General features: G+C 40.4%; 1 protein-coding gene across 2 annotated transcripts; it reads left to right on the top strand.

The window, feature by feature from the left end:
- The first annotated feature begins 264 nt into the window (after positions 1–264).
- Positions 265–24,266, top strand: OLFM4 (olfactomedin 4). 2 transcript variants are annotated; one of them, XM_088051718.1, is made up of 7 exons: positions 265–310; positions 979–1,068; positions 3,268–3,345; positions 6,925–7,077; positions 13,080–13,292; positions 14,382–14,535; positions 22,221–24,266. In XM_088051718.1, the coding sequence occupies exons 2-7, from the start codon at positions 988–990 to the stop codon at positions 23,012–23,014; spliced, it is 1,473 nt and encodes a 490-aa protein (XP_087907844.1). In that variant the 5' UTR covers positions 265–310; positions 979–987; the 3' UTR covers positions 23,015–24,266. The 2 variants fall into 2 exon arrangements, with proteins under 2 accessions (XP_087907844.1, XP_087907845.1); XM_088051719.1 differs by lacking the exon at positions 3,268–3,345 and having other exon boundaries at positions 287–310.
- The last annotated feature ends 339 nt before the right edge of the window (positions 24,267–24,605 follow it).

The following is a 24,605-nucleotide window of genomic DNA, read 5'->3' as shown; positions in this document are numbered from 1 at the left end:
GCTCATTTTCCTAGTGATCCAAAGCAAAGAACTCAGGAGAGAAATTTTAATTTCTTCTGCACAGAGGGCTTACAGCTGACTCTGTCAAGGTAGTAGCTCGTTGGAAGTGGAGAATTCCCATGGTGGGTTGGGTGCTGTGGGAACTACAGGCAAATCACTGCCTCTCATAGGGTAGCGTGGCACAGCTGGGGAGAGTGGGGGCCATGCTAATTGCGTGTGACCCTTCTTCATCTCTCTGGATCAGTGCTCTAGAGACAGGACAGTGAATCATTGTGGTCAGGTGGAATGCAGCTCCATGAGAAGAGAGTAGGTGAGTAAGCATAGATGGGTATACAGTGTTAATGCACGAGTAAACATTAATGGGCAGGTAGTGTTAATGTATGACACACAAATCTGCTGGGAACGAAATGGGAGGTAGTCTGTGTCCTGCCTGTGCTATGTGAGAATCGAGGGAACTGAAAAACTGTAGAGACCTCTGTGTATTTTACTTACTGGCAAAGGTCTGTTGCCTTTGGGAAAAGGGAAACTTGGTTCTGGTGTGTGAGCAGTCTAGCCTGACCTGCTCTTCTCTGTACATGTAAGAAGTAATAAATACCACAAAGATGTGCATTGTCTGCATAACTTTGAAGTTAAAAGAATCAGAGAATCTACAAGAATTTTTATGACTGAGTCACTGTAAGGGGAATGTCTGTTTACCTCTTGTAGCAAATAAGCATCTGATGTTCTTTAGAACCTAGATGGAGATCAGATACTGTACCCCACAGAAAAGGTTTCCTGTTAGAAAACTGGACATAGTTAATTTATGGTGGTAATTCACGTGTTCTTTGTACATTACTAATTTGATTATTATATGAGTTTATGACATCACTTACCCAAAACCTTTAAAAATATCATACAAGTTCCTTAAGGTTTGGTTGGGGAAATCCCCAGACTGTACTATAAAAGACGTCCTTTCTCCCTTTGCTGTTACATCTGCAGGCTGAGAAGATGAAACACACACTGATGGCTGTGCTATTCCTTGTGCAGGGCATGAGTGCTCTGGCTGGGACAACACCAGCAGCAGGAGCGGTAAGATGGGGGTCTCATACCTGAGCTTTGGTGCCTTCTTTTCTTCTCACATAGTTTAGATTGCTGAAAATTCTTTTAAGGTTACTGAAAAATTATTAGACAAATGCTGAGGTCTCTGCATGGAGAAAGTTCAAAGTATTCCTCCATCCTCCCCCCAACTAACGTATAGGGACTGGGTAATAAATGTAGAAGTGAGGCACAGGTTTAAAGTCAGAGTCAAATTCTGCCTTTGGTTAGATGAGTGCAACTCCCAGTGAGGATCTGAGTGGATATTAAATGCTCTGTGTAGCTTCTAATTAATTAGCAAGGGTTTATAGCAGAAACAGATCCACATCTTTGATGTGGAAGGAACTGGGAGGTGGGAGTTTTCCAGTTGCATGATTGCTGTCACACTCTGTGACCAGGCACATGAAAGCCCTATTGTTCAGTTATTGTTGGGTGCTCTCCCCTAAAAAATTGTATCTGGTTGGGCCAGAGAGAAATTCAAAGCAGACCAAATCAATCAGAAAACCCCACAATAACCCTCATCCAAAAGCTACATCAAATTCAGGGGGGAAGGAGAAAACTTTGAGAAATACTTCTATAAAGCAATAAATTATATTAGTGAAAGATAGTTTTAATTTTGTACCTTTTTTTAAAAAAAAAATTAAAATGGAGCTTCAGTTTTCAGAAGGAGTTTGTGAATATCTTAAGAACTTTTTCAAATGAAGAAAATAATTTGGGGTTTTTTGACTAAAAATGACTGCCTTTTTGATATTTATTAGTTAAAATTTGAAGGGGAAAAAAAAATTTGGATCCCGATAATTCTTTCTAATTATCTGGTTTATTCACCAACCAGAAAATTCCTGTGTGGCCCTAGTTGCATTTTTTTAAGTTTGGGAGTGTTGTGGATGCAGGCAGTGAAGTTAGCACCTCCTGGGAAGGTGCTTTTATCTGCTCAAGGAATGAAAAGTTGCAAAATTCAAGATGGAGGTGTAAATATATGTTGATAAGCTGAGGGTAGAAAGCTTAATAGGGGAGAAAGTCTTCCTTAGTCTGCTTAACTTTAAACTAGTCCCCACTTTGTGTAATTTGCACAATTTGTGATGCTCTCTGCCCTAACACTGTTAATTGCTACCAGCTGCCCATCATGTTCAATGTAATTGTATGAGCACACAAGTGCCTGTTCAAGAGGGTTATTTGACAAATTGTCCCACAAAGCTTATTTACACTGTGTCACTTGATAGACCTGCCCTTTGCTGGCCATTTGGATTTCCCCACTATCCCCTGGCTCAGGAACAGGGTTCCAGCTGGGATTTGGGAAATGCAGAAAGACGCAGCAGTGAGTGTCCTGTTGCAGGAGAAGCCCATTTGATGCTCCGTCTGTTACACCATTTGACATTGAGGGTGTCTTGCTCCAATTCCCAGTTTGACCCAGGTTTTGGTGAGATCCCATTACAGTGTGCTGCATCATGGGAATGCACCGTGCTCTTCAGACTATGTGGGGCCATGGTAACCCCCAGTATGCTGCCAGGGTGACAGCTGCTGTCCTTGCTGCAGCAGGAAGGCAGGCATTAGCCACAGATGGAAGTTATAGGGAATATATATGTGTTCTTATTGCATAAAAGGCTCCCAAGGTGGATCTGGCTGTATCCGTGGCAGTGTGGTGTCTTCTTCCAGTCTTCTTCCAGTGCTCCCTCTCCACAGTAGGATGCTGCCAGCTCCATGGTGCAAGTAGCAGAGTGGGACAAGTTTCCCAACCATTGCAGCTCACAGTCTGACAACTTGGTGTGAAAGGGGCAGTGAGTCCTCTGCTTAGAGTCTGGGGCATGAGCTGGGTGGTGAGGGGGGGACATTCCTTCTGGGAGGACAGTATTCTCTGGATTTAGGGCAGAGGCACATGGCACTGTCCTTTTAAACTGCCATGCAATCTGCTGCAGCTGTGCAGCTGCTTGTCACGTCTTCAGCTCACACCTCCTGGACAGGCTGAGCTTGCTCTGGTCACACAGAGCCTTTCTTCAAGAAGAGGTGTCTGTGAAGTGACATTGTGTCCAGGGAAACTCTCCTCAGCGGCAGATCAGAAATTTTACAGTTGCTCAGAATATCTCCCATAATAAAATCAAAGTGCTTTGGAGCTGCAGGATGGGGGCTGACTGGTGGGGAAGGGATGATGCCTCATGCAGGAAATCACACTAAAAAAATCTTTCCTTTGCTTTTCAGAGTGCTCATCTCAGTACAATGCTTCCATATCTGACTCAGCCTAGGAATGTGGTTGGCAAATCGCACACTTCCCCAAAGGTATAACCATTACTATTCTTCAATATAGTCCAGAAAAGACCAAATTTAGGAACCTATGTCCTTTTCTTTAAATGCTACATGGTCACTTAGTGACTTAACTCTGATACAGGTAAGCCAGTTATGCTGCCTGGAAAAAGCATTTATGTGTTGTGTATCCAGTAGTTTAGGAAATAGTGAATCTCCACAATCATCGCTCCTGTTACCATGTCATTCAGTGCCTTGAATCAGATCCAAAACCTTGGCATGAACCAGTGACTACTGAACTGGACCACAGACATGAAACAGATGGGGCCCTGGGGATTTAATGGTAATGTGGCAAACAGTTTGGTGATTACAGTCTCCCTGAGGAAGTCTTCCCTCATAAACTAGAACAGGGCCTTGAAATTATCTTTTGAAGAGTGCCCGTTGTGGATGCTGGGACTGAGAAAAGTTTGATTCTCTCTGCTCTACCTAGTTAAAATATTATCAGCTTTTTGGTAATAGAGGGACCTGAATCTTTTTTCTGTGCTTAAGTCCACTGCCTGCAGATTTCAGAGTTTGGTTTCTTTCCCTCTTTCTATCAGTGGCTGTTTAATAACATGTTCACTTTGGAGCAGATTCAATGGGTCACACCTGCTCTGTATGGGTCTGCAAATGGTTGTCAAAAAAAAGTTCATCCAAAGCACAGGTTCAGCTTCACAGCAGGTCTTTTGTATGTCCAGGCAAGCCCAGTGTCGCATATGGGGTGTGTGGAGGGACCTCTTCTGAGGCAGAGTTGAGTCTCTGGCTCCAGTAGAGCATTTATAAAGTTAAATAGAGACAAGGTTCTCTTTCAGAGTGTGATTAGCAGAATGCAAACCTTATCCATCTCCTTGCCCAGCTGAGGTGGCTTCTGTCCCTAATGTGGCCCTGCTATGTGCTTTCTTGGATCCCATTCTTTGTCTTAGGATGCACAAATAGCCAATTTAGAGCTGTGAATGTCACTAGGCTACAGCGACAAATACCCTGATTTTCAGAAAATTGAGCAACTGCTTGCTCCTACTCCCTTTGTTAATTTGAAGGGATGTGGAAAAGGAACATTTCTCGTAGCTTCAAATATGTATATGTAACAGCTTAATTTTGCAGAGTGAAATGTTGCTGTCAAGTCCTTGCTGTAGGCTAGGACAGTTTTCTCTCTTTAAGCATTCTGTATAAATTATTAAAGTTTAAAAACCATACAACTCCATCAAAAGTAGCAGTCTATCTCATGTATTTTTCTACAGGATGACGGAAGACATTTTTGTTACATGGTTGCCATTTGGCTGGTATTATATTTTGATTGAAGCACTTATTGACCCAAGGGGCTTTTAACTAAACAATGCTTCTTGCTCTTGTCAACATCATGATCCTGGTGTTTGTAATGTCAATGGAAGAATGGAAGCAGTTCTGCCCAGGCTGTTTCCACTCTTTTGGAGAAGCTGTTGGCTTCAGTATAAGCTGTACTTACTGCAGTGAAGCTCTGCCTTCAACTCAAAGCTCCCTTCTAACTCAAATGTTAAAATATAATGATTGTTTTTCACAGGGACATTAAAAGCATGAGTTTGAGGTTTTTTGGGAGATATCTGAATACATTTATGAATGTTTTTTTTTAGCACATTGAATAGGCAGGGTAAGTCTAGAAAACCGATTGGTATAATACAGCTGAGACTAGTTTACAGCAGGGTGTATAATGCATACAAAGGTATAGTAAACGCTATTGCTATACAATGTATAGCATCCTCTCTCTTGTATGCATGTAGTCATACTTGTGTTACACACAGAAGGAACAGGACACAATACCTTCCACACAAAAATTAGCATGCTAATGTGCAACAGTCTCAGAGGAGCTCCCATATACTAAGCCACGTTTACTTCTTCTTTTGGTCTCTCCCATCTGTTTCTTTTTTTTATTGCTGAGCAACTTGCCTACCATCCCAACCATGCCAATGCACTGAGGACTTGGAGGTGTAGAAACACCTAAGTGACTTAGGAACTAATTTTTTATAGTAATTTACATACTGATAACCATATATTCAGAAATACTTGGAAACTTAGACATAATGTATTCTCTGTGGGATTTTCAGAAGTGCTTTGGTAACTTGCCTGGCAGAGAAATCAATGGAAGTTATGGGCTGGGACATTCTGGAATGCCATAAGATACTTTTCTGCTTCCTTTCATGTTAAATGTCTTCAGCAGTCTGAGTGAAGTTTTGAGGCCCACGGTGCTTGAATAACACAGATAAAACAACTTTCCACACTTTCTTTCAAAATGAGAGGCATACTGTTTGTTGTGGCTGCAGTAAAGAGGTTGCCAGAAATGTGAACTGGGAGCATTCCTGCGTTCTGCTCTTCTCTTTTTGGGCTCACAGATCAAGACAACTTTGCTGATAGTCATCACTGTGTGTTCTGGGCTGGTTTTTCAGCAAGAACATTAGTTGAAACCACTGTGAAAAAGCAAGTGAAGAAGTGCTGAAATGTCAGCTCTCAGGACATAGTTTTGTTGTTTGCTTTTTTTATTTTTAAGAGGGAAAGAAAAAGAGAAAACACAGGAATAACAGTGTGATTTCTGCAGGGCAGGAGAAGAGATTATAGAAAAGTGTTTTTTAAGAGCAAGTTTGTAGCTTTAAAATATGCAGCTGCATTGAAGTGTGTGCCAGAATATTTTAAAGTAACATCAAATATCTTTATTAATAAATTCGTGATAGGTTTATGAATTGGAAACATTTTGTGTACAAACAAAAAAGAGCTGTTCCAGACACACTCAGTATTCAGCCTGGTGTTTATAGACTACAGTGTGCCTTGGCTGTAAATTATGGCAAGATCAGGAGGTGCCAGCCCTGACCTTTCTGTCCCTCCTGCGCATTGCTCAGTGATGATGCTGTGAGCATGCAGACAACTGGGACAAGGCAATTCATGGGCAAGAGCTTTGCCAACTCTCCACAAGGATGGATGTGCGGGCTGTGATGTGTGGGTGTTATGAGCAATATTTTGTAGGAAAATAAGAATCTCTACCCTAGGCCAAAACTGCATATTTAATTCATCACCTTTCAGTGGTGTATAATTTAATGCATATGTCTGCTGTGGCGGGCTGCAAATCTTCAAATGAAAGATTTTTCTTTTCAAAACATTCCATGTTACTAGTTCTATTTCAGTTCTTTCCTCTCTATGATGTAAATGACTAAATGTTTTGTCCAATTCAGATGAACAGAATAGTAGCTGTAAGACCTAACTTACTACATTATTATTTTCCTGCTTTTATTTTGCTACCTGCTTTTCTATCTGCTGGAAAAGTTATTTCATTATCTTAGGAACATTGTCCACAATATTGGGAAAGTAAGGACTACTATCTATCTCCATTTTTCCAATGGTAAAATCTTTAATGCAACATTTAACTATTTTTAGAGAGATTTGTAAGGATGAGTCAAAAAAATTGCTAGATATTTTGAGTTCCTTGGAAGAAAAAGGTGAAAGATGACTAGTAAACTTCTGATTGGCACAACTCATGTTATTGCCAGACATGATTAGGTAATGATTCTAGAGAAGAATGCTGACACTTTTTTTCTTACCAATTTGTTTTTGCAGCTCTTTGCCAATGTGTCCGGCTCTGTGAATGATGAGGGAACCTGTCAGTGCTCTGTGTACTTGCCGGATACCACCTTTCCAGTGCAGAAGGCTGAGCAACTGGAAATCATAGCCACAACGCTCTCGGAGAAGTTTGAGGCAGAGCTTTCTAAAGTAAGATGTTATTTTGTCTTAAAAATAACAGTTGCATCTTTTCTGAAGAATGGTTGCCTATGAAAAAGTACAGGAGTCAGCATTTTTCTGTGGTGTGTCTTTCAAACAGTGGGAAAGAGGGCTACATAAGAACAAGGAGAAAGGTGATTAAATCTCTAATCTTTGACATTGTAACATGTCATAAATTTGAATATTCTCAGGTTCTAGGCCTTTTCAGCTAGAGACATATGGTATGTTTTGGAAGAGTGGTTATGTTTTTCCTTTTAGCTCAGTTTTATTAGGTTGTGATTGCTCCACGATGCTATAGGAAGCCAGCCTCCTGCTCTTTCATGTGTTATTATTTGTATCAAGCCAGCCAGATTGTGAGAAGGCAGTGAAGGGAAAGAGGAGAAAGGTCACCACAGCCCAGAGTGAAGAAGTAGGTGAATAATTGCCCCTTCACTGCTTCACAGGGAAAAGTAAATAAATTTAAAAAAAAATCTTTCTTGTCAACATCTGAAGATGTGGCAGTGAGAGTGCTGAATTATGCATTTCTGTTGAAGATAAACACATACTGCTTTGACTGCTTGTTGCATGAATTGAGTTCCATTTTTTGAGGAACTCGGGCAAACTTACACATGCTGAGGTGCACTGGGTGAAGCTGCTTGTGAAGAAATCTGCCGTTGACTTTTTATGGTGGATAAATATTCAGGATTCAGATTGGATGTCCAGCAGAAAGTGTTTTCTTTGGAAAGCATCTTAAGAAATGAAGTGTCCTTGAATTAATCAGCAGAAAAGGCAAAGCATTAAATTATAAATTCTCATCATAAATATTCATAACCCTCCTCTGGTATAATCAAGAACAGATAAGAAGTTGTGCATAAAACCCACAACAACAGGCGTAGGATCCTGTGGTAAGATCTTTCAGTTCAAATAGTTTGTTTTGAAAGAGCTGGAGCTAACAGTGAAACACATTCAGCTGTCAGCAGGCGTATGAAGGACAAACTGTCAGAAGTCCTGCTGCCTCCAAGCACAGGGGTTACCTGATCTCTTGGAGCATGGAAGTGCAGTTCAGGGCTAATGAGCCATGAAAATCCCTGAGATTTCAGGCCCCCATACTGTTCCCACTGTGGTCAGTGCCAGCATTTGAAGGTAACTGTGCTGGGACGGCATGGCTGGCATGATTCCCACCCAAAAATTGGCATGATTCTTCAAGGTGCTTTTGTACCACATTTCCCAGTCTCTTGCACTGTTGTAACCTCTCTTGTACTGGTATTTTCCTCAGAATGGTGCATGTTGCCTTTAAGCTAGTGCCAGGTAGATATGGGAGCATCTCAAGTGCTGCTTGACCTCTCTGTGTGGACAACCTCAGATCTCCAATGAGTTCAGACATCTTGCTCATACAAAGACACGTTACTACTATAAATAGCTAAGATTAGGTGTCCATATTTGTACCTGAAACTCACCTCTAAGTTCAGGCTGAGCTTGCACCCTAGACTTTATCTAATCTCTAGGCTGCCAGCTAGTGCTGGCTGCTGTGAGTGTTCTCTGTGCTCAGCAGTGTGCCACAGTGTAGACGCTGACCTCGACTTGCAGTTCTTGCTGCAGACAGTGAAAATTCTTGTCGTAACTTGGGCTTCACTGAGTTTCATCCTGTCGAGACCAATCAGCCAAGCAGTGTTACAATACATCTAGTTGAAGTGTGACATATATTTTGGTGTGATATGTGTAAAGAGACACTTTAGGTCAGAAACTTAAATGAACAGATTGAATTTTGATGTAAATTGATGTGTGTAAGATTTCTCAGTCATAATGTCCTATTTTTTTTTTTTTTTGTAGAAAGAAGAGAGTTTTTGAGCATTACCCTATTCATATTTGAACTTAAGTATTCTGAGATCCTGTCATGCATAAACCTCCATGCTCAAAAAATTCTTTATCTTTCCAATTGTAGAAAAAATGCTTCTTATGCAATCCTGTATATTACTTCTATCGTGATAATACTCATAGAGACCATAGGAAATAATGAAGTGGAGGAAACCTAGGCTTTCAATATTGATCATTATTAGAAATGATCCTGAGAAAATTCCTAGGGAATTGCATTCAGATGTAACGTAGCCTCCCCACAGAAGTGGGGATTTCTAGTGGATGCTTATTTTTTTGACTCTGAGAATCCATGCTTTTGTTGCTCTTCTAAAACACCCTTTGAAGCTCATGGGAACTTTTCCTGGATAAGAGCTGCAGGATTGGACCCTCTTATGAATGCTTTCCATGTGCTAAAAGTCCCAGATAAACAACCTGATTGAATCATTAACCTTTTGCCTGATTGTTGGCTAATTCAAAAAGCAAGGGGGTCCTTTTATAGAATCAGCAGGCAAGGAAGCTTGCAGATAAAGAGATGCTCTCATGTGCCAAGTGAGTACCAACCGTAGGCTGAAAATACCAGACTAATTTTTCCTCTGTCACATCAACCTTTGCCAGCATAATTATGATTACAGAACAAAATTAACCTTTTAAAGCAAAGTGGGAATTGGCTGTTCCTCTCAATAGGAAAGGGGAGAGGACGCTTCCATAACAAGGGTGGATCAGCACATGATCACAAGGAGAGAAAGTGCCTTTCAGAACAACATGATGGCCACAACATTCTCACTTAACAGAAACAGGAGCAAAGAAGCCCCCTGCTTTTCAGAACAGGTTAACCTGCAATGGAATTCTTCTCCATCTTAGAAGGCAGACTGCCAGCCTTGCTCCATATGGATCTATAGAGGTCAAGCCTGCTTGAAGACAGTGTCCTGGTCTGAGTGATTTTAGAAAGTTGCTGGGTTTGTAATTTCTTTCTTATCTTCCCTCATTCCTCCCACATCTTTTCTTTTAAATCTTCATCTTGCACATTTTTTCCTCCTATACTCTCCAAATGTGTGCTGGAGAAATGTCTGCTTGCATGCTACAAAACCTGTTTTGATAAATACCAGTTGCAGGTAAATGACACACTAAATGAGCATTGCAGATTTTTCCTGCCCTTTTCATTAAACGAAAGTGACAATGCTTGGAATGAGGAAAAAACTGAAACTGAGGATTTTTTCCCCTTACCTATGCCTCACATGGGTCCCTTTTCTTCCCATAAAGGGCTAATCCAGGCCCTATGCACACATCATACCCTACTTTAGGCTTTTATGACAAATGCAGCAGCAATGAGTACTAGTTATTGGTCTGTATCCCTAAAAATAGGACATGCATAGAATTTCTGTGCCAGCTTGTCAAGAGACTACAGCCAGTCCATAGCAGGTAGATGCAGTAGAAGAGCAAGGATTACAAGCTGCTTAAATCTATCTGCCAATCAACAGAGCAATGTCGGGATCTTTTTTCGTCTGATATTTCTAACCCATGGAAACTCCTAAAACAGATCTAAGCAGGTGGGAATCTCCACACAGAACATTGCAGTGCTTAACATATGTGCTGGATTTATCTGCAAAAGCAGCATAGACCTGTCAGTGCAGCACTGCTGAGAAAATTTTATTTGTCCAATAATTCACCAGGGGAGCTATTAGCTTAAGTTCTCTGCGATGCTGGTGTGGCTGTGCAGAGCACTGCAGAGTGATGGTGCTAGTTCAGGCTCAGCTATACTCTGCTGGATGGTGTTGACATGTCCTTAAATGACCTAGATGGTTGACTGAGTGAAAATCCTCTAATATGGGAGGAGAACTTCAAGTCTGCATTCTGCAGTCAGGGCTGAAATAACTATGTATGCCTTGTTCCAGCCCTCAGCATTTTGTCCAGGCTCTGAAAACCCCGGAGAAAACTTCAAATTCACAGGTTTCTCGCTAATGAGTAGCCATCACTAATTGCAGCAGCCTGTTTATTTCAGTGGTTAGCAGATTTGGTCTATATTGCATTATTATCACCAGTATTACTGTAAGAAAGGTTATTAATCATTACCAGTATTACTGTGAGAAAGGTTATTAATACCTAGACAGATTTCTGGATGCTCTGTGACAGACATAGCTTCACACAGCAGTGCAATTTTGCTCAAAAATAGGCTTGCTTCATTCTTCTTAGGCTGTAATAATATTTATTTTTTATTTTTTTTTTTGTTGTTATCATTGAACAAACTCTCGACACACAGTTTAAACATTTGCCTTTGAATAATTTTTCCAGACGATTTTTTTTTTTTAGGCTCTTTTTCAATGCCAAACTGATTTTGGTCATCAGTGAAAGTTTGAGGTCCAGCTACTTCTGACTTTTCCAAAAGGATTGATTCTTCCTGCTATTCCCTAACAGATGATGGTGGCAGCCAGGGCAAATAATCCCAGCCATCACTGCTGCTAGCCAGTTACAAGGAACTAGGTATAAGTCTTTTAGGCTGTTATGTTTTGATTCTTAATTGTATAACTTGAATTGTATAACTTTTGACTCTTAATTGTATAACTTCAAGTTTTCCTGGCTTGGTCTGGGAGATCTAGAGCATCCAGTGCTGTGTGCCAGGGTGCTTCTGCTACAGCTTGTGGAAACTTGACAGTTTTGAACAGCTCCAAGTATGGCTGCACACATTTAGAACAGAAGATCTGTTTCAAGCTCAAATTTAAATACATGGAACTGAGCATCCTGGTTTTGGTGTATACTGTGTATGTCCATGCAGGGTTTTTGTAGTGGTTTAAGATTTATAGTATAGTTGTGCCATTATTGAGAACTATACTTCTGAAAAGAGGATCTACTCTTATGCTTCTACTCTTTAATCCACATCACTAAACTTATGTTAAGGATCTTAAAGGATAAGGATTTAAAAGATCCTCTTCACAAATTTCCATGCCATGAACTCCTATACCTCCTCTTTGGTACACAAGGGGTTCAATCAAGATTGAAAGGAATTATGTAATAAGTGTGGGGTTTTTCTGGGTCCCTGTCTCAAGTGCTGCTGCCACAGCAGAAAAACAAGGAGTCCAAGGTCTTCACACCATGGCAGGGTTTCCAAGACAATGGGGAAAAAAGTACTGACTTTTATTTAATGTTGAGATAATGCAAGAATGCTTGAGAAGATGTAGGTTAAGTCTCTCAGCTGAAGAAATAATAGTAATGGAAATGACAGTGCTATAGATAGAGGCACAAATACCATCTGAGGGCATAAATATGAAGTTACTAGTGCAACAAACAATTTATATTTATTCCTACTTATCTTTTGTGATATAATGATATATGAAGGATATGGGAGGGAAATTATGCCCCTTTACCAAAGCATTAAATTTTAAGGAACTAACATTTCCAAGGGAAGTCCCAAGTCCATATAATATTCTTAACATTCTGCTTCACAATGTTGTGCTGTGACCTTTACCTCAGCAGATATGTGTGAAAATATATTTATCTGGACAACTATTTAATGATTCAAAGACTCAAAAGGCTGCTCTATAAATTACTCCAGCTAACGCCTGCCATATATTTAACACTTTCATTTAAACCAGATTTGATTTTTAGCACTGTGTTTACATATTTCCTCCCTGCCCAAAGAAAAGCATCAAATCAGTTCTGCCAACATTTGACACAATTCAAATGTACACAGGGTAAAGTCCTATTTGGATTCAGAGTTAATAGGAAATGAAGTTGAAAAACTTGGGAATTCTTTATTGCATTTTGCAGCTTTCTCTGGTTGCTTTTGAGAGATAATTCTCTGCAGATTTCCTAATAAAATTTTCACCAATGTAAGTTCTTGGCATACTGAGGATAAAATTAGCTCACAGAGACAATATTGGCAATGAATTAAAAAAATTGAAGACTCTGAGTAAAATTCTGCCTTCAGTTATCCCCAGGCATTCCTGAGGGGATTTTGTGAAACTGCCAACAATAAATGAGGGTTAAATTTCATATTTTTTAATGTGTGTGATGAGAATTAAATTTATGGAGTTTATGTGACTAATATATATGGCAAGTATGTGGAAGCTATGCATAGAGTACTCAGAAATAGAATAAGGATGTCAAAGAGGCTTGTCTTATTTATGAACCTGGACTTGAATATGTATCTCTTTTCTTTCCTTCAGGTCAGGGAGTACTCAAAACGAATTGAAGTCTATCAGCAGAAAATCCTCAATCTGACCATCAGAGTGCAGCAAATGGAGATGGGTGGTGTATCTTACACGGAACTGGACTTCCAGTTGCTGAAAGTGGAAATCAGTGACCTAGAGAGACTGGTCACTCAGCTGAAACCCAGCCTTGTTGGAAGCAATGCCATCGTTGAGCAAATATATTTGGAGGTATTGCCAAGGTCTTTTAATCAGCCACAGAGGGTTCAAATACACAGATAGTCTATTCTCCCTTTAGTATTTAGGTTGAGGAAATGCAGTCTGTCTCTACTGCAGATAGTGGAATTATTTTAGCATTTCATCAGCATAAATTAAAAGAAAGCTTGACCTTAAGTGTATTAACATCTTATTCCTTGATACAGAGCACAGAAAAGTAAAGAAAACCCATAGCAAATGGATTTTACTCTGTTTTTGCCAAATATCTACCTGAAAGTTAAAAGTTTTGCATAGAGTTAAATGCACAAGCTGATTAAATTATTATAATAAATATTAATTTACAGACCGCCATGCTTGAAAGGCTCTGTGCTTTAATTTAGATAATTAAAAAATTAGCTGCTGGTTGCTAAGGCAGTGGCCCAATCAATATGAAATCAAGAAGTGGGAAAGACTATCACCTTCCTAGCAGACTATAAATCACATTTTCAAAATTGTAGTTAATCACTCACCTAGAGAGAATAATTACTTAAGATGGAAAGTGAAATCTCATTTGCTCCTTTGTCCTCTAGATCATCAAGCAGCTGATTAAAACCACTATTTATCTTTGCAAATAAAATTTGCAGATACTTTTGTAAGGCTGGACTAAGTACTATTTTACTCTTAAGGCTTACTGGATAGTTTTACACTACAAGTAAAATAATACTATTTTTGCATACTGTTATACAACTTAGTCTTAAAGCATATCTTTGTGGTTACATACTCTGCTGGAAATGTCAAGCTGAGGCTGTGAGGATAAGGCCTATTTCTTAGAACCTTTTTCTGTAGTGTCTTCTGTGATCAGCACTGCCTGCAAATATCTGTAAAATAATTCACAGAATGACTAAGTTGGAAGAGACCTTCAAGATCATCAAGTCCAACCCATGCCCTAACACCTCAACTAGATCATGGCACTGAGTGTCATATCCTCTCTTTTTTTAAACACATCCAGGGGTGGTGACTCCACCACCTCCCCGGACAGACCATTCCAGTATTTATCATTCATAATGTTATAATTTTTCATTTATAATGTTCACATTAAACTTGCTGTCTATTTTTCTTCTCTAGATCACCAATCTGACTATACTGGTAAGTGAACTAGAGTCACTGGACAAAAACAATGTCCTTGCAATTCGTCGACAAATTGCGTCTCTGCAGAAGCGACTGAAAGAGTGTGAAGAGAACGCAACCAAAACTACACCACCCCCTTATTTCCTACCAGGTAAGCATTTCTGTTGGATAACACATATGAGATAATATAATACTGAATTAGAACTGTAAATGCAGAGACTTCCCTTTGTTAATATTAAATACAATATTGTAATGATACTCCTTAGCTCTTGAAAAATTGAGCAGACAGCTCCTAATGTTTCAGTAATGGTTCAAAAGGCAAATAAAGGCAGGAATCAAATTCTTACAAACACAGTAGCTAGAAGAACTTGTACTCTTCCTCTTACCTGTAGTGTGACAAGTGATTCTCTAGCCCTCTTCTCTTTTTTTTTTTTTTTTTTTAGAACAATTACCTGTGGGAAAGGATGTTTTTTTACTAACTAGCTTTGATTTTTAGTAGTTCCTGTGAAAGTGACCTATGTTCATTGCAGTATTGCTCTAATGCTGCTTGGAAAATGTATGAGCAACTCTTGATGTACTAAAGCCGTTGATATGCAAGCTCCAGAAGGGGACTTCGCATGAAGATTTCTTTTGCTTCACAGTCAAAAGATGCTTCTAAAACAGGTGGTCAAAGGACCTGGGGAAAAAATCTGGTCTCAGGAAGATAAGGAGGAGCTTTAATAAGGATTTCAATGGAACTAAGATTGGAGCCTGGATCAGTGGATCCCAGAGTGCAGTCCATATAATAGTGTTAAGAGTAACCGTGTGTGTGGTAATTAGTTTGCAACTGAAAGAACTTTTGTCTTGATGTGGTGCTCAGTTTGAAAAATCACATTGTGAGTGAAACGTAGTCTGAGAAATTTTGAGAGTCAGATATGATGTACTGGAGCAAAACACTCAGGAAACACTAGATTAGATATGCCAGGTCAAGAATCCCAGTTGCTAACAGACTGGAGGATTTCTAAAACCATGTTGGTCCCCTGAGTGTTTTATACACAGGGGGTTCCTTTAGCCAGTGTTGTAAGAGCAAAAGTGCTGTGTTGTATACAACACCCAGGGGAAAATTCTTGCTTTTTCACATAAGCTTATTAACAATCAGCTTGAGGAGCCCATAATAAAGGAGAAGTCATATCCTGCTTTCAAGGAGCACAAATTTGCACCTACCAGCATTTACCTCTCATCACCTTGAGGTCAGCTAACTTAAACATCTCATTGGAAAGGTGAGAGGCAGAAATACAAGCTTCCCTTAGGGTGAGCAGTCCCTCCTTAGGGCTTCATGGTGGTGAAAGCAGTTGCTGTGTTTCTCTGACAGAATGCATGACTAACACCTTGTCTGGAAATCAGACAGGAGAGAAATCTGAAACAAAAACCTGTGGTAAAAAATCTCAAGGCCTTTCTCTGGTCCTTAAGGAAGGGTTTAAAATGTTTCAATGAAAAAACCCCCACAATGTTTTAGAAGTACTTGAAGGGCATCTCACTGATTTATTGAGGGTGATGGGGTGTGGAAAGAAACAATCTCGTTCTCGTCAAGCCTACAGCAAGCTTTTGTTTTGCTGAGAAAGTACTGAGTTCTGGAACAAGAATACTGCGTCCTTCCATGAGTGATGGAGGAGAGGGCTCCTTTTATCATCTGGGTGACTGACATATCTATGGGACATAGCAGCTTTCACCACGTAGGAAAGGGGAAACTACACTTGGAGTGCAGCTCCTTGCAGGGATAGGCAAGTCATGGTCTAGAGCAGAATGGTAGCTCTGGGATGGGTAAATGGAACTCCATGGAATGGTGACTGTGATAGACTTATTCAGCATTGTTTCTCAGGGCATGGTAGGGAGATGGATAGACTTTATCTGGTCCCAAAATGGTATTTGCTTTAGCATTGCCTTACTCCTGACTGGTCAGACAGCTCAGGCACCTTTGCATATGGAAACACTGTGTAGTAGCAGAAAAGAATGAAGGAGGTCAAAACCCTATTTGGTATAACAACTTCCAGAGAGTTACCAGCACTGACATCCACTGAGGACAACCTCTGGTGCTGTCTGTGAGTTTTTCTGTCCAGAGGTAGGTTCCTGGGAGGGGTTGGAGGATGTGTGTAAGTATATTATCACATGTCCTCCTTTAGGATGAGTGTGGTCTCTAAGGATGGACTGAGAAGAAAGAAGAAGGCAGAGAAACTGTTGTAGGCTGGCAAGTTTTCTTCATATTGGAAGATGCTCACTCTACAGATAACCCAGGTGTTATGTAGGCTCAGATCCCTGCTAATCCACGCCTATTGTGCCTTTATGTGGCTGGTGAGGAGAAACTATCATTTGTACAGAGGACTTCGTAGAGCAACTACATGTCCTACAGACTGTGTCTGAAAACACTTAGAAGTGGTAAGATATTTTTTCTTGGGAAGATGGAGTTAGTATGTGAGAGAGCTGCATCTCCTAGCTGGTCATTTTGGAAGTGCTGCATGGACTCTCACAGGTAGGTCTCTGGAGCTTTCTAGCCCCCGTTTGTGTGTTTGAATACAATTTCCGTATGTTTTTTCTGCAAGCTTCAATGCCTTGAATTCCTGCCAAACCTCTTGGCCTTGCCCCGATTTTAGTTCATATTATATTTATAATGTTTGTATTAAACAAACTCTTTGTCCTGTTTTCAGATTGCTTTTTCTTTTCCCCTTCATCCTCTCTCCTGCACATTTTGGGTAGGCAGCATGAACTAGAGAGAGCTTGGCTAATCCCCAAGCTGTCTAAGATCATGAGTCTAAATGCAAGTTTAATTAAAGCTTCTTGCTTCACACTGCTGTGGTATGCAGCCCCTCTGACTTTGTCCCCCAAGGCTTTTGCTGCTGTATTTCTCTGAGTGAGCAGGCCTGTTCTCAAATAACATGGCAGAAAAAAATCACTGGTTTCCATCTGCCTTATCCTCTAACTGGAGAGGTGTGTGTCTGAGTGTCTGATATGTAGATAGTCATCCCCATCATTGTCACTGGCTTTCCTATCTGCAGTGGTTCATAGCATCTCTCTCCTCACTACTCCAGCAGGAAGAAATATTTATCCATTTGTTTTCCTTTGGGCTGATCTCAGGTGACTGCATTGTGTAGATATAGAGAGAAAAGATCTCAGGATGGTCCTTTGAGGACTCTGCAGCAGATTCTCTGTTACACCTCACTGAAATGATCTGAGAAAGCAGGGAGAAGTGAGTCAGATGAAATTCAAAGGCAAAATGGAAAGAAAAGAAAAAAGGAGTAGTGTTGTTTTTTTATTTTTTATTATTCCTGGATTTTATACACTCAGAAATTAAATATTTCAAGCTACTCACTACTGGTGAGTAGGTCTCAGCAGGAAGAGTATCTGGAGTAACCTAATACTGAAACTCCAGCAATCCTATTGGAGTCTTACGCTGATTTCACACTTAGCTTATGTTTTACCTCCTATGGACCCAAGCTGTCTGTATTTTTTTAATATTTTGGGTTGTGTTTTGAACTGAATGCATCCATACACAAAGATAGAGGTGTGCCTAGAGGCACCTGAAAAGAACTGGCCAGTTGTCCTCCCTAGGGCTTCCTGAGCTGTCCCTGGATACATATGCATTTATGCACTAGCACTGGGGGGAGCTGAATTGGAGGACCTTGGGTGCTTATTTGCCTTAAGGCACGTCAGATGAAACCCAGCTCTCCTTCCACCTCATCCCCTGTTAGATGTTGCCACCACAGGTCTTCTTTTACACAGCTGCAAGCCTGCGTCTGTCCCCCATGATAGTGATGGAAGATTGGAGTGCCTTTGTGGGTCTTCCTGTGTCAGTGAGACAGTAAGAGCCAGGATGAGCCTTTCCTTTAGAGTTCTGGTTTTGGTATCTCAAGCCCCAGTAAGGCTGGTAACAGCTCCCACATCTGGATGTGGTGGTTCATCTGATGGGAGGGGAAGGTGCACATCTGGTGCTTGAGAGCATGTATGAGAATGTAGCACCAGCCTGCTTCTGGTGTCTGTGTCCCTTGTGGGAGTTCCTTCCAGTGTGGGTCCCACCTTGTCTCGAGGCCTTTGGCTGCATAGGCCAAGGGTGTTCCCTTCTCCTCTGCAATCAGATGCAGCTGCTTGGTGGGAGGAGGCTGCTGGAATATTTTCTTGTATTGTTGAAGTTGAGAAGCTGATGTGCTCTGCCAGTGCTTCAGAGTGAAGTGGGTAAAGCAGGACCCAGCAGTATGTGCCTCCTGCTCAGTTCTGCAGACTATTAGCCAAGCAAGTCAGGCTCCCTTCAGTCCTGACAATTAGGTATCAGCTCTTTTTCTGATTAATCAGAAGGATTAGTATATAATTGAGCTGAAATACTGGTTCTTTATGTGGAGACAAGTATGTGTGTATGTACCTGTGCTTGTCCTTCCCTTCTCTGTTTGCTACATAAGAAGGAGACAAAGGAAGGCAGAAATACCAGGATGTCATTTATCTGTGACCCAAAACAATGGAGAAAGGAGTTAAAAACTTGAATAATGCATATGGATTTATTTCAAGTACCTTCTAATATTTACAAAATTACATGACATTTTGTTTCCTTTGTGCATTTTTTTCCCACAAGATGTAGACAGGGAGGCAAGTTTAGATTAAATAAACAACAGTGAATTCTTCTGAACCTGTGTGAAAGACAGATCACCCCCAACTACTGCAGAGGTTTTTCGTAAAAAAAAAAAATAATTATGGGAGAATTTTCATGGAAATAAAAATCAAGCACATATTCTATAGAAACCTCAGACAATTTCTGATGTCATTAAAACGGAACACACTTCTAACTTTATTTTAATAATTCATTCTTTCATAAATAAAAACCAAACAAGTGTTCAGCAGAGAGATCTCTTTAAGGGAAGAAATAATAATTTATTATTTCTTTTGTAAAAAAGGTCTCTCTGCTGAACGCACGTTTGTTTTTTATTTATGAAACAATGTATAAATTATTAAAATAAATCTGGAATTGTGTTCTGCTTAATGACATGAAAAATTATTTGAGGTCGCATGTAGATGAGCTTAGCAGTGCTTCAGTACCTGCAAGCTTTGGTGCTACATTTTTTTAAACAAATGAAGAGTTTTAGAGCATTTAATAACCATTTAATTCTGAGATAAGTTTATTGTGATTTAAGCACAGTAATACATTCAATATGTCACCAGCCTTAAAGAAGTCCTTATGCTGGAGGTAGCAATACATAATAGAGATATGAGGAAAAAAACAGTTCAAATTGATTTATGAAGTTGGCAGGCTGCAAGCCATTTTGCACTGGCTGCCTTAGCTTTCTTCCTTTGCATGAGCTGAGGTGTAAGCACCTCCAAATGCTGGTAGCTGTGCCAAGTGCTGAGGCCATGTTACTAGACATGCTACGTGCCATTTCCACAGATACAGCCTGGCCAGCCATACAGCAGTGCCTGCCTTGTGTGCTATATTTGGAAATGAGGTTTCTGCTCCAGGGCCTCGTCCTTTGTAAAGCACTTAAGTGCATGCTTAAATGCTCATCTGCTCCGAGCCAGGAATGCTGATTTGAACGGATTCTTGGTGGCACGAAGGAAAGCAGTGTTCAACCGGGGTCATGCCATGTTTCAGCTGCAAGAAACCCAGGACACAAAAGTGTCCGGGGGAGGAGATGGGAGTGTTTACAATTTGTACCACCTTCTCTGCCATCAGATGGAGACTCAGTGATGAGGAGCTGCTCCCATTGGCAATACTGACCCAAGGAAGTTGCCAACGTGTAGCCGAGGGACACGAGGATTTATCTCATTATAGTGATTTATATTTAATATAAAACTGCTCCCCACCTTCCTCACAGATATTGAGAGGAGGCTGCTGGTGAATCACATGTCACTCAGGTCACAGTCACTAGCATAAGACAGTACAAAACTGTGAGGAGTGAAGGTGCTATGTAGTAGAAGCAGAGAAATACATTTGAGTATACAAATGAGTACATTTTGAGAAAGGGGGAGACATGAAGAGCTTCACTGCCCAAACTGACTTTACACATTGGCACAAATGTCAGTGCTTGGACACTAGTAACATTCAGGACACAGGTTTTCCAGTCCCACTGGTAGAGCACCTTTCTCCTGTGCAAAGTAGATAAGAAAAAGATTTCTCTGCTTTTGCAACTGTACATTTTTTTCACCAATTATCTTGTTTCCCAGTATTTTTCCAAGTAGAATACTTCAGATTGGTCTGCCTCTAATTTTCCTTCTTTCTGTGAGACAGGCTGCAAAGCCTTTGAGAATAAAATGTCTCCTGGACTTTTTCTGTCCATGGTTTCAGGAGTTTCCATTTCATCTGCATAAGTATTGTCTGGCCGTGCTTAGGGATGGTCAGCTTTGAGGGCAAAAGATCTTTCTCTGTTATTCCTCTTTCTTCTTTGTGAGAAGACAGAAGTTATTTATATGCCAGACATCCTTTCATATGACTGAGCTTATGGGCCATTCTTGTAATAGAGTTGCAAGAAATCGTGACATGGTTCCCACTCAAAGTATTAAAACCTCAAAAGATGATCTTGACTTTCATCAGCACCATAGCTGTCAGTGCAGAGTTCCTGTTTTGAGGGAAGTATTATTAACACCAACATTTATGGCCACTAATTTATTCACTAATTGATGTGTGAGACTTGTGTCTATTCATATTATACTCCATCTTTAATAAGGAAGACTATCTAGGGCTAGAACCACCCTGATGAACTGGGAAACATTGGAGTACTACTAGTTGTAGTGAGCTTGTGAGCTGGTGCCAGCCACTTGATATCTCTGTCTCCATTACCTCAGGTGGAGATAACCTTACAGAGAAAAATCTGGGACACTTTTATGGCAGTAATACAAAAAGCTAATGTTAACACTTGGAAAAGTGCATGCTGGTTTTTGCCAGTGGCAGCTTCACACTCATCAGAAGCCCAGGGACATTTTTGAGTGGAGTTTTTTTCCTACCAGTGACTTACAATATTGAGAATTTATCAGGAAACAGGAATGTTACTAATTCAGCATGAGTAAAAGGAAATTGTTCCTTGTATTAAAATTATTTTTTTCTATGATCCTAAAAATGGTTTTGCGGTTGATATGTGTAAAACAGAGATGTTCTGCTTCAGCTTGAAGTCATATTTTCTTTAGAGTTGCCCCACATGAAAAGTCAGAGTAGTATCAGTCTATGTTTCCTGGGCTGTGATTGTTACTGTCTGCAGATTTCTTTGAAGGCCTGAGGTGGAAGGCACCATGTGGCTGTGACACAGCTGTAAAGCTGTGATTCTGACAGCAGAATGCTAATCTGAAATGTGACTCTGGAATTACTACTGCTGCTGCTCCTTTCTTCCCTTCCACAGTGAAATACACAGAAATCAGATGCTCCTCATTCTTTTTTCCTCCATCTCCCATACTTTCAGTTCCACTGAGGTAGAAAATAACATAAAATGCTTCTGAAATTGTATTTTCCAAGGGATTTCCTAATGTAGCAGGCTGGCCTACCTCAAATAGGTCGAAACAGAAATCTGTCTCTTGTATGGAACAGCACAGCGAGCATTTACTTTCTGTGAATTAATCCCCCACCTCCTCTTTCAAATAAGTGTAATAATATGTACTCTATTTTTTTTTTTTTCTGAGTTTTTCAGTCAGCTTGGGACACTGGGTGCCATCCAGTTGCTGACCTTGGCCCAAAATGATCCTTTTACACATGAAGCTGTGCATTTATGTCTGTGCTTAGTCACAGAGTTGTTCTCTGCTAAGCATGATCTAGAGACTACGGTTTGCAAAACTTCTCTCCTAGTCATGACATTTGGAAAAACCTGTATGTTTTGTTTTTTTTCTTTTTACTTACAGGTACCTGTGTTCACCGTGGACCAATGAATGTTAGCCAGCCTTATGTTGTCAAGCTGAACTGGAGAGGATTTTCCTACAAATATGGTTCCTGGGGTAGAGATTACAATCCCTCTAACCCAGAGGAGGAAGTCTATTGGGTTGCACCACTGAACACCAATGGGAGATACTTAGAATACTTCAGAATTTATAGTTCCTTTGATGATTTGCTGCTCTTTAAATACACGTATGAAAGGAGAATAACATATGGGGAAGGAAGTGGTGCTGCCCTTTATAAAAATCATTTGTACTATCATGCTTATTCTTCGAGATATATGGTGAAGTATGATATAAAAACAAACAGGGAGGTTTTGAGGAAGGAGCTTCCAGGTGCTGCTATTGGTAACCGCTTCTCTTATGCAGGCGTAGCATGGCAGGACATAGATTTTGCTGTGGATGAAAGTGGGTTATGGGTAATATATTCAACTGAAAATAACGTGGGCAACATTGTGATTAGCAAGCTCAATGAGACCACACTTGATGTGCTAAATACTTGGCAGACGAGACAGTATAAGCCATCTGTTTCCAATGCTTTCATGTTATGTGGTGTTCTTTACGCCACAAGGCCACTGAACACTAAGAAAGAGGAGATCTTCTACATGTATGACACAAGCACTGGCCAAGAAGGTAGAATTAGCATCATTATGGATAAAAAGTTAGATACAATCCAGAGTATTGATTATAGCCCCACAGATCAGAAACTGTATGTTTACAGTGATAGTTACCTTGTAAGATATGATGTCACTTTTCAGCCTTAGTACCTCAGGAATATATGCATATGATAAAACTGGCAGCAGCCAATATGAGAGATCAAATGGACTTTTAGACAAGGCTACTGCCAGTTCAGAGTTCATCTGGTCTGAGGTATAGTATGTGGGGGTGTCATACAGGTACTTACACTCTTTAAAGGGATTGCTGGCTCTGAGCATTAATATTGCTGGCAACAGTTGGCACTATGGGGCTTTTTAGGTTTTGCTTGGTGTTTACTGGTGGTCAGTGTTTTACAGTTGTGTCTCTGGGGGTAGATTCAGCGCATAGATTTAGTGCTTTTTGTTTGCAGAAATAGCTGGGCTCAGACTATCTAGTGACTGAGTGGCTAATTACCCACTGATTTGCATTTGTCAGAGTAACACAGGCAAGGCACTCAGAAACAGAATGAATTTCCACTGATCTTTATCAGAGTGAAATGAGGCCTCAGAGAAATTAATTCAAGGATTAAAATAGATTAGGAAGTAGACTTGGTCGGAAGATAGCAATCCATTTGTAAGTTGAAATCAGTAGTATCTGGCTCAAGACTTTAGGAGGGAGGGTAAAAATGTACTGGGCTGTGTAAGTCCTACCACAGGAAGGGAAGAGAGGGCATTGTAGAAGGGACTGGGCTCACTGCCCTCGACAGCAGTGATGCAGTGGGACAGTGGCCCCTGGGCCCCACCTATAGCTTCCTCCAAGCAGTTCAACACTCTTCCTGGCTGCCACCATACCAGGCTGCCCTATTGGAGTGCTTCTGGAAGTAAAACTGGCAATATGGTGTTCATCAAATTTCCCTTCTGTCCCGCTCTGCTTCCCTTACTAATTCTGTGTGTCTAAACCTGGCCCTACGAATGGTCTTACTACAGTCTAGCTACATACTCTGTTTTCCAGCCAGAGCAGTGCAAAGAATACAGTTTTCCTTTTCTTTAGGCTCTTCTAAGTTTATGCAAATCCTCCCATTGACTTTATTGGCCATGAGTGGCTCTTGGTGTATATAATGCATTGCCGTAGAATAACAGAAGTGCTGTTTGATGTGCCTCTTTTCAACATTTTTGCCATTCTGTAATTAGATTCCTGAGAGCCTTGTTAACCTAGGCTCCAATTTGTTCCCTGGGCAATTCTGTCTTACAGCAAAGTAAGAGGTCTTGTGGAAAACGTGAGTCTGGTCAAACTAGTTGAATATATGATATGGTTTTAATTTTTTTCTAATTGGCATTGTGTGATAGTTTCCGAATATGTGCATTGTAGCTATGTCTTATTTTCATCACGTCAGAAAGCAAGCTAAAACACTGAAATTCAGAGCTCTGAAATGACAAAGAAAGCAGTTCATGTGGTTAATTTTCTTCTTTTACATATGCAACTCTGTCTGTGTCCTCTGATAATCAAAATGAACATGTATGCAAATGATTGCTTTTGTTTTAATAAAGAACTGTTTAAAAGAATCTCAGCTGTTCTGTAGAGCCATTCAAAGCTATTTGTGACAAATAGGTAACTGATGGAATGCAACGGCAACCCTGAGCACCAAATATTTGAAACAGGATCACTGCACTGACTTGGGCTCTGTATGCTTAAGTAGGAACAACGCAAAGGTGCGAGTCT

This window comes from Pseudopodoces humilis, chromosome 2, assembly GCF_049639895.1.
Source record: "Pseudopodoces humilis isolate 2021_Gansu_Grassland_sample_001 chromosome 2, ASM4963989v1, whole genome shotgun sequence".
In the NCBI taxonomy this organism is placed as follows: domain Eukaryota; kingdom Metazoa; phylum Chordata; class Aves; order Passeriformes; family Paridae; genus Pseudopodoces; species Pseudopodoces humilis.
This window is presented reverse-complemented; position numbering and strand designations above follow the sequence as displayed.